Raw genomic sequence first — 20,627 nt, 5'->3', positions numbered from 1 at the left:
TTTGAGTCGAGGATTTTCAAAGAATATTTTTTGAGTCGTGGATTTTAAAAGAACATTTTTTGAGTCGAGGATTTTCAAAGAATATTTTTTGAGTCGTGGATTTTTAAAGAATATTTTTTGAGTCGTCGATTTTTAAAGAATATTTTTTGAGTCTTGAATTTTTAAAGAATATTTTTTGAGTCGTGAATTTTTAAAGAATATTTTTTGAGTCGTGGATTTTAAAGAATATTTTTTGAGTCGTGGATTTTAAAGAATATTTTTTGAGTCGTCGATTTTTAAAGAATATTTTTTGAGTCGTCGATTTTTAAAGAATATTTTTTGAGTCGTCGATTTTTAAAGAATATTTTTTGAGTCGTGGATTTTTAAAGAATATTTTTTGAGTCGTGGATTTTTAAAGAATATTTTTTGAGTCGTGGATTTTTAAAGAATATTTTTTGAGTCGTGGATTTTTAAAGAATATTTTTTGAGTCGTGGATTTTTAAAGAATATTTTTTGAGTCGTGGATTTTTAAAGAATATTTTTTGAGTCGTGGATTTTTAAAGAATATTTTTTGAGTCGTGGATTTTTAAAGAATATTTTTTGAGTCGTGGATTTTTAAAGAATATTTTTTGAGTCGTGGATTTTTAAAGAATATTTTTTGAGTCGTGGATTTTTAAAGAATATTTTTTGAGTCGTGGATTTTTAAAGAATATTTTTTGAGTCGTGGATTTTTAAAGAATATTTTTTGAGTCGTGGATTTTTAAAGAATAGTTTTCATGGACTAGAAGTGGATTTTTTAAAAATAGATTTCAAGAAATAGTCGTGAATTTTTAAAGAATATTTTTTGAGTCGTGGATTTTTAAAGAATATTTTTTGAGTAGTGGATTTTTAAAGAATATTTTTTGAGTCGTGGATTTTTAAAGAAAATTTTTTTTGAGTAGTAGATTTTTAAAGAATATTTTTTGAGTCGTGGATTTTTAAAGAATAGTTTTTATGGACTAGAAGTGGATTTTTTAAAAATAGATTTCAAGAAATAATCGTGGATTTTTTAAAGATAGTTTTCAAGGACTACTCGTGGATTTTTCAAAAATAGTTTTCAAGGACTATTAGTGGATTTTTAAAAATAGATTTCAAGGACTAATCCTTGATTTTTTTACAAATAGACTTCAAGGACTAATCGTGGATTTGTTTAAAAATAGATTTCAAGGACTAATCGTGGATTTTTTGTATATAGATTTGCAGGACTAATCGTGGATGTTTTTAAAAATAGATTTCAAGGACTAATTGTGGATTCTTTTAGAAATAGATTTCAAGGATTAATCGTGGATTTTTTAAATAGATTTCAAGGACTAATCGTGGATTTTTTAAAAATAGACTTCAAAGACTAATAGTGAATTTTTCAAAAATAATTTTCAAGGACTAATCGAGGATTTTTCAAAAATAATTTTCAAGGACTAATCGAGGATTTTTCGAAAATAATTTTCAAGGACTAATCGAGGATTTTTCAAAAATAATTTTCAATGACTAATCGAGGATTTTTTTCAAAAATAGTTTTCAAGGACTAATCAATTTTTCTAATCTATTTTTCAAAAAAATTCAAATACTAATCGTGGATTTTTCAAAAATAGTTTTATAGGACTCTGGTCACCACCTTGTTGCAGCAGAGGTACGTACCGCATTAAAAGTAGCAAGTAAAGTACAAACAGACACACCACCGAAGTTAGACATGGGGAAGGTAATTTCAACCATCAAAACTGCTTTATGAAAGCACTCCTTAATCCAAGAATATATTAGCGCAGTGGCAAATTATTGCCCACTTCATGCATTCAAAATCCATACTTGGATACCTGCGGCCTCTACCAAAGATGTCATGTTATGGCCAGGAGAGAAAAAATAGGGGAGAGATGGCTTTTCCACAAGAATACGAAAAGAAAAGTTAAAGCGAGAGTGTGAAAAAAGCGAGAAGTACAGGATCCAGAATTAAGACCGAAAATTCTGTCAAAGAATGAAGGTTCAAACTGAGGGCTGCCAAATGGTACCAACAAGCCGAAGAATACAGGTTATTCTTCGGCTAGTTAGTACCATTTTGCAGGACGAACACGTACCCAACTATTAGAACGTTAGCATTCTTTATCCCTATCACAATAAAGGATATACATGTATGTGCTCAAATTGCAGGGACATATATTCTATAAGTTAGATAGGGTTAATGAAATAATTGGGACATATCGGCATGGCTTTAGACCTGTCAAATCCACCATTGACCAAATGATATTTATCATGCGACAAATCCTGGAAAATACCCAAGAGATGCAGAACGGTCCTTACAATTTATTTTGGCGATTAAAAAGAAGACATCGAAGTATGTATATTAGGGCGACCCAAAAAATGGTCATTGTTTCAATACTAATTTGTATGGGGCCAAAAGTGCATTTTTACTAAAATTCTCTAAACGCCGTAATTATGGTCCAATCCACGAAAAAACTTTCCCAGTTCATTGTTGGGGCTAAAAAACGAGTCCTACAAAAATGTTTAAAAATCGAATCCGAAGCGAGCTTCAATAAAATAATTACAATTTTATATGAAACTGGAAAATCCAATTTTAATGTTATCATAATTAACCTCTCCTTCCTTCATACATGCATATGCAGCATACAAAACATTACAATTTTTTTAATGGCCAATCAAAATAGTGAAACAAAAAAAAAGAACAGCAACTGTATTTTATGTCCCTGCACCTATTCATGGTCGAAGTCATTGTCATTTGGTAATTAGCAATAATTTGCTGATGATGCTGCTGTTGCTGCAGCATAACAATGAAACAAAAGCCCAGAGAAAACTTTTTATCTGAATGTCCACGGATTTTTTTCCGCACGCTCTTTTTGTTTGATTTCAATTGAAATGAAAACAATAATTGTGATGTCGTTGAATGAAATTCGTGCCAATTTCATTGAACAGCAGCACATTATTGTGTGCTGGGCCGGGGAGAATGATGCAGCAGCAACCAAAGAGGAGACTAAAAGGCAAGGAAAAAATGCAATGCAATGATGGCTGGTCTATTAATGTGCTGTGTATATGTGTGTGTGTTACACTATGGCATTCGAACTGTATATTGTGGCAATTCAGCCTGGCATTCATTTGTAGCGGAAGTGACCGCCAACATCTCGCACTGCTGCTAACGCCACTCAGCTGGGCAGGTTCGTTAACAAAACAAAATCTTGCATCTGACTTTTTTTCGGTTGGGCTGTGTTATGGACCACGGCCCAGCACTTATAGTCTATATTTCGGAGCCATTCATCATTGAGGTTCGGTTGTTATTGTTGTTTTTGTTTGCTTTGTGAACTTTTGTTTTATGTGCATCACAGCGCACCGACTCCAACACAAAAATTGCAAACTGACAAAGAAGAAAGTGTCAACCTTGTTAAAAAATAAAAAAAAAAAAATAAAAAATTTACGGTTTGAGAAAAAACACAAAAAGAATCTTATCATGGCAAACTTGTTTCAATTTAAATATTAATTGAGTGTTGAGTTGGCACAGTGGGTGGTAAATAATATTTACGTTATGTTGTACAAATCAATTACAACAGTTTACCTATGCATCACATAACCCCCCTGGCATTTTGAAATTTATGGGCAAATTGTCATTTATGGTCACATTATTATTCTTTGTCTTCCTCTTCTGCTTTGGGTTATTTTTGGCAAATTTCATTACATTTCCAATTTTATCACAATTTCAATTCTAATTCCAATGCCATGTAGCAGTAATCTCAGCAGTGGGCTTAATTTGATTTCTATAGAATAATACAACAAAAAGCAACCAGTCAGCAAGCCACCACCACCCCATTTGATATTTAAGGCCAAACAAAACGGCCAACAATTCAGCATCAATCCTCACACATGTTGTGAGGTAACTCAAACAAAATAGAAAAATATTTGTTATCATTAGGCCAGCAAGTAAATCAAACATCCTATCTACCCTTGTGCCTTGGCATGTGACATATGATGATACCAAAAAATATACTCTCCCCAGACTCAGCAATGTTGATATTAAAGTCACAAAAGAGAGACCCACCTTTAAATGAAAAAAAAAAGAAAAACATTCGTTTTTGGGTAATTTTCTTTATAAAAATCCTACATTTTTTCTTCCCTTCCATTCACCGACCAGATAATAATCAATCAATAAACGTTCCAGACTAATCAATGGATTCAATTATTTGCCCCTTAACATGTGCCATGATTTTTATCGTTTATTTATCTCTTTGTGTATGACCTGCTGAACTATAACTACTAATGCGGCTAATGAAAATGAGGCGGAAAAATGGTGAAAAGAAGGAAGAGGAGCAGGGTAGAAACCACCTAAGATGTATGCACTTGTTATGCCAATCACAAAAATACCGCAGTTTCCTTCAATGGCTAATGAATTGCTCAGTGTAGTTGTTGTGATGTCTTTTTCTCAAATAGCCCATACGGTTTTTGATGTTATCGCTAGGTTGGGAGTTAACCAACCCTAAAGTTTGGCAATTGCCGATTTTTTTGTACAGATGAAGGTTAAATTTAAGTCTTTATCAGTACCATAACGAAGTGAATTAGGCAATAACATGTTTTCTTGAACAACTTGGCTTAATTGCTGGGCAAAATTTGCGGAAAAGGGATCATTTTTAAAAATAATCTTAGCCATTTAAAATTTTCTTTTTTTAGTTTCTGTGAATCATTGAATGAATATTTTGCAGCTTCACGAAATGTTGATTCAACATTTACAAATTTTATTCGACATTTAAAAATGTTGCTTCAACATTTAAAAATGTTAATTCAACATTTAAAATATTTTGAATGTTGGTTCAATATTCTAGAATGTTAATTCAACATTTCAATATTTGATTCAATAACTCAAATTTCTATATGAATAGTCCCAGCCAAAAAACATTACAAATGTCCTTACTAACCTATTATTTTAACAAAGTGATGTCACCAGAAATATGTACTTATTTTTTGGCCAATAAAATCGACGAATGAGTATTTAAATAAGTAGTTACGACCTTTAGTACCAACATATTTAAGTGAACAAAAAAAATAACTACAAATTTCTGGCGATCTGCCTTGTTAAAATAATAGGTTAATAATAATAGGTTAATAATAAATTTGGCAAATATTTTCCAACATTCAAAAATGTTCTCTAAAAATGTAAAAATATTTGTCAAGGACTAATTTTGCTTTTTTTGAAAATAGTTTTCGAGGACTAATCGTGTATTTTTCAAAACTTGTTTCGCATTAAGCGTAGCAAGTAAAGTACAAAAAGACACAGCACGGAAGTTAGACATCAAGCTCGTTTCAACCATCAAAACTTTTTAATGAAAGCACTCCTCAATCCGAGAATATATCAGCACAGTGGCAAAGTATTGCCCATTTCGTGCATTCACAATTCATACTTGGATACCTGTTCTGGCCAGGTGTGGAAAAATAGGAGAGATATGGCTTTTCCACAAAAAATAAAAGGTAAAGCGAGACTGTGAAAAAATTGCGTACGATATGGTTAAATACCCAGCAAAATTTGAGGGAAGGGGTTCTATGCGATGACGTGATTTCATGGCATCGTTTGCATTGGTTCAAACGAAGTCGTGAAAGATCCGATCTTTTTATTAGCATGCGAACAAATGCAAAGGAAGTCGTGAAAGATCCGATCTTATCGTCAGCATTTGAACCCGTGCAAAGGAAGTCGTGGAAGATCCGATCTTTTCATCAGCATGTGAACCTATTCCATCGATCCAATAGAGATGAATTTTGTGTTTTTATTTATACAAATTTTTCTAAATATTCTAAATATTAATTATTTACAATAAGCTTGATCTTGTCGGAGACTCGTAATCACAACCAACGTTGTTAAAACTCTCGTCGTAATGATAATGTCATTGCAAAGGGTTGGTGAAAATGACATGCCAAAGCATTGGTGGAAATGACATGTTTGGAACCAAAAATGAAAAATCTTCGATGCCAAGGATGCTATTGAATCATGGGTGCAAGTGATCTGGTATGTCATCTTTTTAGCATTTTCACTCATGAATTTTATATGAGCGTGACCACCATAAGATGACATTCATTGTCGGATCCTAAGCATGTCATTTTGACCAATGCTTTGACATGTCAGTTTCACCTGCCCTTTGGCATGACATTTTCATGTGTTGTTTGGAAAATGGAAAATTCAGTATTGAAATATGATTTTCATGACAAACCAAACTCTTTATTAATTCAAACTAATTCATGAAATAACTAGAACTAATTTATCAGCATAAAGTTTACACCCAAAATTTCAATTTTATCACCGCCGCTGCACCACAAAAGAGTTTACTTCGTCCACTCTCAGCCACTGAATTTTTTCATCTTACAAAAGCTTTCTATTATCTTCTCATCACCAGTTCAGATTTCGACTCCAACAGCACTCCTTTAAGAATTTCGAGTTCGTGAACCTACATTTAACTTGTAATTTTATAACAACAATTTTGGAAATGTATAGTCTTTTGTTTTGATGTCGCTACATGTAGGGACGTACAAATCGACTTGTTTGATTCAAATGCTGATGAAAAGATCGGATCTTTCACGACTTCCTTTGCATGGGTTTAAATGCTAATGAAAAGATCGGATCTTTCACGACTCGCATAGAACCCCTTCCTTCAAATTTTGCTGGGCATCGATGAAGATGCTAAAAAGATGAAATGCCAAACCACTTTCACCCATGATTGAATAGCATCTTTGGCATTGAACATTTTGCTGGGTAACATTATACGTTTTGTACGTATTTAACTAAATATATAACGATCCAATTGACATGGAATTCTTCTTGAATATATCATTGGATTCATACATTTCGCTTCTGATAATACACTCTGTTTCATGTCAATAGCACATTTCATATTGCTTTTTGTTACTTCAGTTTAGTCAATATCCGTAGAATAACCTCGGAAAAGTTTATATATCTTGGTTTGTAATTTTATGTATCTTTCAACAAAAAGTTTGGTTTCGATAACGTACCGTTATAATTTTTTTTAATTTTCTTTCAAAAATCCCAAAAGTTGTACGGTTTAAATTGTTTCATCGGAATAGCACATTTTTTAATAACTTGAGTAAAAATGTAAATTTACAATTGGAATAAATAAAAGCTATTTCAAGTTTAAAACGCTAAAATTGGTCGAACTATGACTTTAATACCGGGGAAATAAGACCTTATAAAAGCTGTGGACTTTAATTGTCTATAATACGTTAACAATTTCCAATAAATTGACCGTTTGTTCTTAGTTTTATAAAAAACTAAAGAAAAACGAAGGAATGAAGAGAGATGGTGCAAAATAAATTCAACTGAAAATTGGGTATTTTTGATCGAAAAACTTCAAATTCCTACGACTCCTATTCCATAATACGGGTCAATCTTGTCATTAAGATAAGTTAATCATTAAAATATCAGGTGATTGTTGTTGCTCTGGGTCTAAGCCAACATACTATCAAGAAAAAACGAGGTCCTTCCTATACACAGAAAGAAATTTCTGTGGCAGGTATAATGAATAATATAAGGAAAAACCAATGAACATTTCCCGAGGCAAAATAATGATTATTTGCAGGTTCTCCATGGCAGAAACTTTCACTTCTTGGTTCTCCTGGAAGAGAAGAACTTAATAGACCATCTGCATTGCCGAGGTGATCGCCTCATGGAATCGGAAAGTACAAAATATTGCCGTACAAAATTTAAGGTTATCTCCAGTTTATGCCTGTGTAAGGAATCTAACCTATTTTCTTTCTGTGTATGGGAAGGATTTCGTTTATTCTTTATAGTATGTTGGCTCAGACTCAGAGCAATAACAATCACCTGATATTTTAATGATAAACTTATCTTAATGCCATCATTGACCCGTATTATGGAATAGAAGTCGTAGGAATTTGAAGTTTCTCGATCAAAAATACCAAATTTTCAGTAGAATTAATTTTGCACCATCTTTCTTCATTCCTTCGTTTTTGTTTAGTTTTTATAGAACTAAGAAGAAACTGTCACTTTATGCCAAATTGTTAACGTATTATAGACAATTAAAGTCCACAGCTTTCATAAGGTATCATTTCCCCGGTATTAAAGTCATAATTCGACCAATTTTAGCGTTTCAAACTTGAAATAGCTTTTATTTATTCCAATTTTAAAGAATCGTAATAGTAGCATTAAAAATTTACGTTTTTACTCAAGTTATTAAAAAATGTGCTATTCCGATGAAACAATTTAAACCGTACAACTTTTGGGATTTTTGAAAGAAAAATAAAAGAATTATAACGGTACGCTATCGAAGCCAAACTATCTGTTGAAAGATACTTCATAAAATTACAAACCAAGATATATAAACTTTCTCGAGGTTATTCCACGGAGATCGACTAAACTGAAGTAACAAACAGCAATTTGAATTGTGCTATTGACATGAAACAGAGCGTATAACTTGAAATTTTCCTTTCCTTTTTCCTTTTTCCTTTCTTCTACGACTTCTACTTTATCTTGTGTCAAATTTTCATGCTGATATCTCTAAAACTCGTCGAGTTACAGCTCATTTACTACGAGTTTCGCATTACTCAACACAAACGTTTTTGGATTCTATGAAGCACTGAAACACTTCAAATCGTGCTTGGTCTTGCACAGAAATTTAGCACTGATATCTGGCTACCCGTTTGCAAAATATGGTCCAAGTAGTTATTGTAGTGTTTGCATAATAATCTTTTCAAGTAGGGAAGTCAAATTTCAATCGCCAACTTAAAACGCGTTTTTCTCGAAACTCGATTTTTTGAGATGTGTTACTATTTGAGTAAATGAGCGTTATGTCTTTGGTAATTTGCAAATATTTACATGTTAATGGGAAAGTTGCTGACAAAAGTTTCAGAAACATTTAGTGATTCAACATTTATTTACTGCAGGGTTGCCATGTATATCGAGTATTATTCTTCAGTAGACATCGGATTTTTGCATATTTTTGAAAATTATAATGCAAATAATTCCTTTATTAAACAATGGAAGCTGGAGGTTTGTACGCATTATTGTTTATTTTCAATATTACATCGAATTTATATCATTGGAACGATATAATTCTATATAATAGCGTAGTTACAATTGATTGAAATTTCAAAAATATGCAAAAATCCGATGTCTATTCTTCAGTATCCTTGAAGCAGTCATTATCATGCCACGTGTTTATTTTATTGGTAGGGCTTTTATAAATTTCTTTATTATAATTTGTAATTAATTTTAAATAAATAAAATAAATAAATAAAGTACTTATCGTGCCACGGATTAAGTGTTGCGGTTCTTGATATCCAAGAATATTTTTCAATTTTTGTGAAAATTTTAATGCGACCAAGCTTTTAAAATATTTTTTCTTCATCTTCATTTTCAATAAAGAAAATTGAAAACATTTATTAGTTCTCAAATGTTTTCATTTTTTATTTAAAATGAAGATGAAGAAAAAATATGTTAAATGCCTGGTTGTTTTTCATTTGCTTTCATATTCTTATAGACATAGAGAAACAGGTTGTAAAATTGCAGAAGATTCTCACAAATTCAAAAACATTTGGTGCCCAATTAAATTAAACAAAAAGAAAATTTAAAAATTTTACAAGTTTGTGTGTACGCGAATTAATGCAATGTATTTTGGCTCGAAAATTGTTAGCAAGCTGGGATTTCCTCTACTACAAACAAAGTGCTGATTGAATTAATATTTTATACTGATTTGTCATATGATATTTGACTTTTTCTCTTTATTATTGTGTGTAGAAATCCACATTTTAGATATGGTATTTATTTATCTGTTTTACTAAAAATATTACTCACCTTAATGCCCGACTCAATTTATCATAATTCATATTCGGTTTAGATTTCCTTTCACCCCAACGCCGGGCAACTTCATCGGGATCTGTTAATTTGAATTCACCGTTTGTACCCTCCCATGTTATGCAGCCGGCATTACTGGAATCTGAGAGTAGTTCTAATAAGAATTGCCACAATTGTATTTGACCGGAACCTGTAAAAGAAAAAAATATAAGAAGGATTATTACAAAAAATTAAAGGCCAACATTTATTTAATATTAGAGTAAAAGTCGGATATTATTATTCGATATGGGGTGTAGAGAAATCAGGAGGAAGATGATAATAATTAACAGTCGATTTATTTCTAAAAACAATAACTAACGAATTTACATATCATAGGAGCTGAGTTGGGCTAATGAGTTTAAAAATCAATATTGAATACGTGACAACAACAAACACAAAATCTAACCTTCTACACAAAAAAATAGATAGGGAATACTTGCTTCTTCTTTTCCAAACGAAGTGTTTACCTCAAAACCTTTATTCTCGTCCTAATATTTAGTAAAGTTGACTCAATATTAAACAATATTATTACAAAAGCTGTGTCTTTTTACTTGATAATTTGTAATAATTATTACTAATGTTTCAGATTTTGACAGTTGTATAATGGAAAATTTGCTGAAAAAGATGTCTCAGCAACATTTAGTAAGTAAAAAGACACAGCAAAAATGTTACTAAATATTGTCCTTTTACTCAAATTTTGACAATTGCATAATCGAAATGTTGCTAAACAGTACTGAGAAAATTCGTTCAGTAAAATTTAGCAAGTTCTCAGACTGACTTATTGTTCAATCTAACAGAATGTTTATTAACAATGAAAAATTTTTATTAAACATTGAATAATGTTGACGCTATATATACAAATGTTGTGTCAACACAAGAAAATGTTGATTCAACATTTGGTGTGTCTTTTAACTTACTAAATGTTGCTGAGACATCTTTTTCAGCTACTTTTCCATTATACAACTGTCAAAACTGAAACATTAGTAATAATTATTACAAATTATCGAGTACGCAAACAGGCATATTGTTTAAAAATGTTGATTTGAAAATATTTTCTGCCATTGAATAATTTACCAATCTCTCTATGTGATATTTTTTTTATAATTATTACAAATACTTCAAATTTTGACACACACAACGATTTTGAATAAATAAAATAATTCTACGAAACTGCCTCTATGTGGAATCAAACATATTTATATAATCCATTACATACTGATTGCAATAGTAATTATTGAATAGATAAATTCTAATTGGAGGAATAAAAACCCTTAAAGCCTCCAGCACAAAAAACCCTGACATCTGTTAAAATCCAATATTATGACAACAAGTGTCACATTTTTTTGCCTAAGGCTCAGGGACCTCCCATGGTTCGATTTACGCTTTAAGTATTTCGGCACTTTTTTTTGGAATTGCAAAGCGTAACCAAAATCTTTAAACGAAAAAACACAGAAAATCCTTTAACTCTTAAAGAAATTAAAATCAACCACAAACAATTCTCAATGACAACAACAATAACACATACGACAACTTGATGAGGCCATTAAACAATTCGTTAGGCACTTCAAACAATCAGTGATGAACATCATAAATCGTTTAATCATTTGGCAATTAGGTATTGTTCTCTGTGACTCTTAAGGAAAGGGGGATGAAAATGCTATGTTTTACGATATTTAAGGGTTGTTGGGAGTTGAAAGCGTAAAGAATAGAAGATATTGTTTTTTTGTTAACACCAAGTGAGTCAGATAAAGAACAGCAAGTAATGACTATGCGGATGACTGACAATGACTCAATGAATAGGTGAATGAATGAATTGTGTTAATTGCAAATCACAACCGCTAAGTGAAGCTTTAAGTCTTAAACACTTGTTTTTTAATGGGGGTAAAGAGGGAGGGGGATGCGTAGAAGTATAGCCTTGCCGCCGCCACACGTACTATACTAATGGATGTTAATGTTGCATCCAACAGCAATTTTCCATGGCATTTGTGAAAATTGTTAACCTTTTCCAACACAGTTTTTAAGTAAATAATATATCGTCACCATAAATGCCGGAAGACGTAACCGACATGGAAACGGAAATTCGTTTTTTGATGGAATCTGATATATTAAGCTAAAATACATGCTCTGGCAAAATTTCAAGCTTCTACGTTTTAAAATAACGATCCTATTCAAGAAATGCCAATAGACGTAACAGCATACTGTAATTTTCATAGAACACAAAAGGCGTAACCCACATTATTTCAAAACTAAACAGCAGTACAAACAATGTATTCTTTGATATTTGCAGCAATTATAATGCCAGAGGGAGGGCTTATTGAGTTAATGTATAATTTCCACGGGGCGGATTCGGTTAACCGGTTATTTGACCCGAAAGTCCAGGTTCAAAACCGGGTTAGACCCAGTTCTACTGAACCGATTACTACAAAATGGGTAAGGTATGAAAGCTTATGGAAATACCTATCACATGGTGTAGCTACTTTAACAGTTTTGTCTTTTACTCGGCTTATTTCTCCATATGTGTAATTTGACTCTTAGGTTATCATATCTCAATAATGCTAGCTTTTTTCAAAAATCACAAAGACCATTCTTTTAGTTAATTTTTAAAGCAATAACTTTGACTTTAGACGGTTTTTACTGGTCGTACAAAAAAAATCCATAATTGAAATAATTGAAGATGATGACAGAAGACCTATGCCCTGATTTAAATAAACATCTAAAACGCACATATGGAAAACAATATGTTAACCGGACAAAAGGAAGTGGTTATTCGGAAGGCAATGCTCGTCCCGATATTGTTCATTTTTCCAAGAGAAAGAACGAACGGAAATGTTCAAAATTTGAGACGTTGATACGAAAACGTGTAAGTGGTCAAAATTCACGTCGTTCTAGTACAAAGATGTATTCTTTAAATACGGATACGATTAGGCTGTAAATTTGCAAAAGATGGTCTGGTCAACTAACCCATGGTTTAATAGAGATCAACTGATTGTAATAATCGAATAGGTCCAGAAAAAACGCAAATTTTCTGTATTGGTTTGGATTATACAAAAAGACAGGAAATCCTACAGTCACTGCGAGCATTGGCTTTTGATCATAGCAGTATAATCTTTTTTAAACTTGATATCAAAGACGAGTAGCAGATTCTACCATAGAGAAGTCCGACAAATTTTGAGGCAGTGAATCCTCCTCAGATGTACACACAAAGGCTAAAAGTTTCAAGAAAGAAATTTCAACACCTGCAAGACTTAAAACGCTTAATTCCAAGTGATTGTCATTACTTTTATGACAACATTCCTTATGACAATTAAAAGTTACATTTAAACTGTTACAGATCACTTAATTTATATGAACTATATTCTGTCAATAAATTGACTTAAATACAACAATAAGTATAATATTCCAGATTTAATATCGTCTAATACAATTGAAATTATAAGTAATTATAGTGATGGTTGGAATAAACAGTTCACCTAATTGTGGTCCATTGAAATATCAACGTCAAGACTGGGAATTGAACCCAACACCGTCAGATGGCTAGTTTAAAGTTCGCTTAACCGCGTAGGCCAATAAACCAGTCCTAATTTGTTTATAATATTTCATTTATACTAGTTTCTTCAAATGTATACTCAATAAATTGTAGGTTACGTCTTTTAGTATTTCAGAAAAATACAATACCAAAAGACGTAACCCACACAGCTTCTAACATTCTGGAAAAAAAATTAATTTTTTTCAAAAAATATATTTCTTCTCTGTCTTAAAACACGATACTAAAATTTTTCGATATTTTATAACACCGTTTTCATTTTATAACGTTTTTTGCTTCTCCTGTAAAGTTTTGTTTTTGTGGGTTACGTCTTCCGGCATTTATGGTGACGATATGTATGTATGTATGCGTTTTCACAAACTACTCCTTGATAATGTGTGTGTGTATTGTGTGACTAAATGCCTTATAATTGTTTTGGGCCGTTTTGTTCCTTCGTCGTCGTCGTCATCTTCCTCAGGCTTTTAGTGGTCTCCATTTAAATATTTCACCAACACTTGCACTAATTTTGATTTCCGTCATTTTGGTCCCACAACGTCTTTCGTTGAAACGATAAACATATTTCTTTTGGCTTTTTCAAGCCATCAGCGGAAAGTAATTTTAATTTAACAAAAAACGCATGTTGTTAATATTTTAATTACCAACATGCAATGGACTTTTGAAGTTTGTTGTTTGCGTTATTTACATCAAAGCAGCTGCTTTTTGTTGTTAAAGCCAATCTTTGTTTTATCGGTAGCAAACAACCAATGGTTGCTAATATGGAACGCCTTACAAGGTGCTTGATCAGGGTTGTGTGAAATACTTGCAATAAATGAGAGAATAGACAAAAAAATTAACTCAAATCAGAATGCAGGATAGTCAAACTAGACCACTATGGAGAAACCTATGACAATTTTGTAATATGGTATATCACATTAACAACAAAATAAAAAATAATGTTACAATATTACTATAAAGGGTTTTTGGCAATGGCGTTAAGTTACCAAATATAAAATAAAGAAAAAAAAAACAAGCGGACCATAAAATAAAATGCCAAACTTTAAGTTTGGAAAATAGTTTCAAGCGCCCCTAACAATGATTTATGACACCTTAAGGTAAACTATCACCTTCTATAACCCCCTGCCTAGCTCCTTTTTTCCACCCATTTATAACTTTCTTTAACATTATTATTGCAAGGAATGTTGACCCTAATTCAACAAATCAACCACCCGCAGACAAGAACAACAATAAAAGGAAAAAAATCAAAATAAATGTTAGAAAAAAAAGAAAAACAGTGGAAAACTTTGTAAAAACCTCAGCTCTAGTCACTCGCCGAACCTGTCTTATGTAAGGACAATGAATGGCCACCATTTTGCTAGCCATACACATGTATGTATATTTAGCTGTTTGTTTATACATATATATATATCACCGTAGGTAAAACTCAACCGGAATTAGCATAAACCAGGCACAATCGCCCACCATTTGGCGACGCGACATTTAAATGGTTTGTTTCACCCACAAAAATATTCAAGAACAATACATAAATAAGAAACACAGAACAACAACAACATCAAGAGCCACAACAAAAGTAATATACATACATATAAATTTAGTGCGGGGAAAAGGGAATTAGAAGGTGAGACATGGGGGCAAAAAAATAAGGAGGTATGTTAGGGTGTAAGACTGCATAATCAAATAAAGGCGTTAGAAAAACTTTCTACAGATAGAAGACCTATTATGGGTCTAGATAGAAGAACTCCTAGATAGATAGAAGAACTCCTACACGTCTTCTGTTGACAGAAGACCTCCTACAGGTCTTCTATAGATAGAAGTCCTCCTACAGGTCCTCTATAAATAGATGACCCCCTACAGGTCTTCTATAAATAGAAGACCTCCTATAGGTCTTCTATAGATAAAGGACCTCCTACAAGTCTTCTATAGATAGAAGACCTCCTACAGGTCTTCTATAGATAAAGGACCTCCTACAAGTCTTCCATAGATAGAAGACCTCCTACAGGTAATCTATAGATAGAAGACCTCCTACAGGTCTTCTATAGATAGAAGTCCTCCTACAGGTCTTCTATAGAAAGAAGACCTCCTACATGCCTTATATAGATAGAAGACCTCCTACAGGTCTTCTATAGATAGAAGACCTCCTACAGGTAATCTATAGATAGAAGACCTCCTACAGGTCTTCTATAAATAGAGGACCTCATACAGGTCTTCTGTAGATAGAAGACCTCCTACAGGTATTCAATAGATAGAGGATCTCCTACAGGTCTTTTATCGATAGAAGACCTCCTACAGGACTTCTATAAATAGAGGACCTCATACAGGTCTTCTGTAGATAGAAGACCTCCTACAGGTATTCTATAGAAAGAATACCTCTTACAGGTCTTCTATAGGTAGAAGACCTTCTACGGGTCTTCTATAGATAGAAGACCTCCTACAGGTCTTCTATAGATAGAAGACCTCCTACAGGTCTTCTATAGATAGAAGTCCTCCTACATGTCTTCTATAGATAGAAGACCACCTATTGGTCTTCTATATATAGAAGACCTCCTACAGGTCTTCTATAGATAGAAGACCTCCTACAGGTCTTCTATAGATAGAAGACCTCCTGCATGTATTCTATAGATAGAGGACCTCCTACAGGTCTTCTATAAATAGAAGACCTCCTACAGGTCTTCTGTAGATGGAAGACCTTCTGCAGGTCTTCTCCAACAGGCCTTCTATAGATAGAAGACCTCCTACAGGTCTTCTATAGATAGGGGACCTCCTACAGGTCTTCTATAAATAGAAGAACTCCTACACGTCCTCTGTAGATAGAAAACCTCCTACAGGTCTTCTATAGATAGAAGTCCTCCTACAGGTCCTCTATAAATCGGTGACCTCCTACAGGTCTTCTATAAATAGATGACCTCCTTTAGGTGTTCTATAAATGGAAGACCTCCTACACGTCTTCTGTAGATAGAGAACCTCCTACAGGTCTTCTATAGATAGAAGTCCTCCTACAGGTCCTTTATAAATCGATGACCTCCTACAGGTCCTTTATAAATCGATGACCTCCTACAGGTCTTCTATAAATAGATGACCTCCTTTAGGTGTTCTATAAATAGAAGACCTCCTACAGGTCTTCTATAGATAGAAGACCTCCTACATGTATTCTATAGATAGAGGACCTCCTACAGGTCTTCTATAAATAGAAGACCTCCTACAAGTCTTCTATAGATGGAAGACCTTCTGCAGGTCTTCTCCAACAGGCCTTCTATAGATAGAAGACCTCCTACAGGTCTTCTATAGATAGGGGACCTCCTACAGGTCTTCTATAAATAGAAGAACTCCTACACGTCCTCTGTAGATAGAAAACCTCCTACAGGTCTTCTATAGATAGAAGTCCTCCCACAGGTCCTCTATAAATCGGTGACCTCCTACAGGTCTTCTATAAATAGATGACCTCCTTTAGGTGTTCTATAATAGATAGGGGACATCCTACAGGGGTTCTACTGATAGATAGAAGACCTCCTGCAGGTCTTCTATAGATAGAGGAAAGGACTTCTAAAGAAAGAAGACCTCCTACACGTCTTCTGTAGATAGAAAACCTCCTACAGGTCTTCTATAAATAGAAGACCTCCTACAGGTCTTCTATAGATAGATGACCTCCTATAGGTCTTCTAGATATAGAGTACCTCCTACAGGCCTTCTATAGAAAGAAGACCTCTTACAGGTCTTCTATAGATAGAAGACCTCCTACAGGTATTTTACATATAGAATACCTCCTGCAAGTTTTCTATAGATAGAAGACCTCCTACAGGTCTTCTATAGATAGAAAACCTCCTACAGGCCTTCTATAGAAAGAAGACCTCCTACAGGTCTTCTATAGATAGAAGACCTCCTACATTTCTTCTATAGATAAAAGACCTCTTACAGGTCTTCTATAGATAGAAGACCTCCTACAGGTCTTCTATAGATTGAAGACCTCCTACAGGTCTTCTATAGATAGAAGTCCTCCTACAGGTCCTTTATAAATAGATGACCTCCTACAGGTCTTCTATAAATAGAAGACCTCCTACAGGTATTTTATATATAGAATACCTGCTGCAGGTCTTCTATAGATAGAAGACCCCCTATAGGGCTTCTATAGATAGAAGTCCTCCTACAGGTCTTCTATAGATAGAAGACCTCCTACAGGTCTTCTATAGATAGAAGACCTCCTACAGTTCTTCTATAGATAGAAGTCCTCTTACAGGTCCTCTATAAATAGATGACCTCATACAGGTCTTCTACAAATAGACGACCTTCTACAGGTCTTCTATATATAGAAGACATACTACAGGGCTTCTATAGATAGAAGACCTGCTACAGGTCTTCTATAGATAGAAGACCTCCTACAGGTGTTCTATAGATAGAAGACCTCCTACAGGTCTTCTATAGATAGAAGACCTCCTACAGGTCTTCTATAAATAGAAGACGTCCTACAAGCCTTCTATAGATAGAAGACTTCCTACAGGTCTTTTACTTCTTCACATTTTTGTTAAGGACGATTTGGTCATTTCAGGCGCAGATTCACATATTGGACCCTTCTATTAGAAAGACGTTTAATATCATTGGGCCTAAATAGTGTACCATTTCACTCTTTAATGTCTCACTTTGTCATGAACCCTTGAAAATTCTTCTTCCACCCTTATAAACGTAATGTGTAGTATTTGCAAGCCATGTCGTTTTATTGCTGCTTGGCCACATTTCCTTTCCAAAGACGATTGCAGGAGTTGTAACTAATCCAGCTCCCCAAGAAACTTTTATAACAAAACTTAACATGAAGTCCTAGAAAACCCCTTTAGAACTGAAACAAGAGTAAGACACGCGAATTGTTTGATTTAAAGGTGGTACTTCCTAGTGGGAGTCTTGTGGTAGTATATATAAAAATCACCTTTAGCAGTGATTCATGCAACAAAAATAAAACCACTTTCTCTCAAATATGGAGAAAAATACACATGGACGGATGGCTGCCGGCAGTTTCATGTTTTGGAAATTTTTAGATGTGATGGTGGCAAAAATGCTGTTTTGATTAATTATAGCTTCCTTTAAACACGGAACCGCTTTGTTACTCCAAGTCCGGTGCAACAATGGCAGCTAACAACAATGATGACGACAATAGAAATAATAGCATTCTAAAGATTCAGTGAAAATTTAAATGGTCTTAGCATGCAACTTGTTGTAGCCCAGCTGGTAAGACCAGCTCAGGGAACAAGTAACAAACATGCACTCGGACAGTAGCAATTTATAGCCATCACAAGTTTTTTCTCTTCGTTTTCTTTTTTGAAAAGTCTACAGAAAAAAATCTAAGTAAAGGAAGAGAAAAGCAAAATATGTGGCTACTCCCATCTTGTATCTTAAATAAGAAATTAACCAAGGAGCAAATATTTTTTTTTTTTGTTTTTGGGCCCAGCCAGAATAGTTAAGGATTTAATAGAAAATTTTTTTCTGGAACATATTTTGATATTTAATTAACATTGTTGCTATGTTGTTATCCTTGTTTAAGTTTTTGACATTTTTATGAAAATTATTTTATGGCTTTCTTTCGTCTCTCTACTCTTCTGTGTCTGGGTGAGTAATATGAAAATTACAAGATTACAAGCAAGTAATTATTTCCGCAATGTGGTAGTAAAATTAAATTAACAATTTTTTGTGGTAAGTTGGAAGGCAAAAAGCAGGGAAAGGGCACAATGGTCGGAGTAGGAAAAAATAGAAGTTCTCTACAAACAAGATTTTTTACTCTGATAATCCATTAAAAAACACTTAAAATGGGAGAGGCTTGGTTTACTATTGGACTATACCGCACTTTGACTCCTTCGATTTTTGATAGAACTTTCTGCAAATCTTCTATATTTAGTTATGGAAGATTTGAATGATTTTCGATTTCCAAAACACACCATTTTTAGGTAACTTAATGTAATATCATGAAAACTAGATAATAAATAGTTTTCGTGACGACACGAGAAGTTTCGGAAGATCTCAGCGTAGTTTTGTAGGCGTTTGTGCGGTAAGTATCATAAATAGTGGGACTAATTATTCCACTGACAGATCCAATCGAAAACAAAACATAATTCTTCTTATATTGGAAAAACATCATGCAGTAAATAAAATAAAATAAAATAAAATAAAATAAAATAAAATAAAATAAAATAAAATAAAATAAAATAAAATAAAATAAAATAAAATAAAATAAAATAAAATAAAATAAAATAAAATAAAATAAAATAAAATAAAATAAAATAAAATAAAATAAAATAAAATAAAATAAAATAAAATAAAATAAAATAAAATAAAATAAAATAAAATAAAATAAAATAAAATAAAATAAAATAAAATAAAATAAAATAAAATAAAATAAAATAAAATAAAATAAAATAAAATAAAATAAAATAAAATAAAATAAAATAAAATAAAATAAAATAAAATAAAATAAAATAAAATAAAATAAAATAAAATAAAATAAAATAAAATAAAATAAAATAAAATAAAATAAAATAAAATAAAATAAAATAAAATAAAATAAAATAAAATAAAATAAAATAAAATAAAATAAAATAAAATAAAATAAAATAAAATAAAATAAAATAAAATAAAATAAAATAAAATAAAATAAAATAAAATAAAATAAAATAAAATAAAATAAAATAAAATAAAATAAAATAAAATAAAATAAAATAAAATAAAATAAAATAAAATAAAATAAAATAAAATAAAATAAAATAAAATAAAATAAAATAAAATAAAATAAAATAAAATAAAATAAAATAAAATAAAATAAAATAAAATAAAATAAAATAAAATAAAATAAAATAAAATAAAATAAAATAAAATAAAATAAAATAAAATAAAATAAAATAAAATAAAATAAAATAAAATAAAATAAAATAAAATAAAATAAAATAAAATAAAATAAAATAAAATAAAATAAAATAAAATAAAATAAAATAAAATAAAATAAAATAAAATAAAATAAAATAAAATAAAATAAAATAAAATAAAATAAAATAAAATAAAATAAAATAAAATAAAATACAATAAAAAAACAACAAGTAAAAAACATTAGGTTCTGCCAGGCCGAACTTGTATAGCCTCCACCATAAAATATTCTGAACTTGTCAAAGCTTCCGATGACAAATATGTATTGATGATCAAATATTCTGATACAGAAAGACAAATACAAATAAAGAAAAGAATGGAAAATACGGTTGT

At 31.9% G+C, this 20,627-nt stretch overlaps 1 protein-coding gene across 2 annotated transcripts in view; it reads right to left on the bottom strand.

The window, feature by feature from the left end:
* The window catches only part of Ets65A (DNA-binding protein D-ETS-3), a 164,731-nt gene that overhangs the window by 19,456 nt on the left and 124,648 nt on the right, over positions 1-20,627 (bottom strand). For both annotated transcript variants that reach the window (XM_073987861.1, XM_073987862.1), the window contains one exon: positions 9,821-10,010. In XM_073987861.1, the coding sequence (XP_073843962.1) occupies positions 9,821-10,010 (190 nt within the window). The remainder of the gene's footprint in view (positions 1-9,820; positions 10,011-20,627) is intronic.

The sequence above is a fragment of the Musca autumnalis genome, unplaced genomic scaffold (assembly GCF_047663935.1).
Source record: "Musca autumnalis isolate F117 unplaced genomic scaffold, ASM4766393v1 scaffold_4, whole genome shotgun sequence".
Lineage (NCBI taxonomy): Eukaryota > Metazoa > Arthropoda > Insecta > Diptera > Muscidae > Musca > Musca autumnalis.
This window is presented reverse-complemented; position numbering and strand designations above follow the sequence as displayed.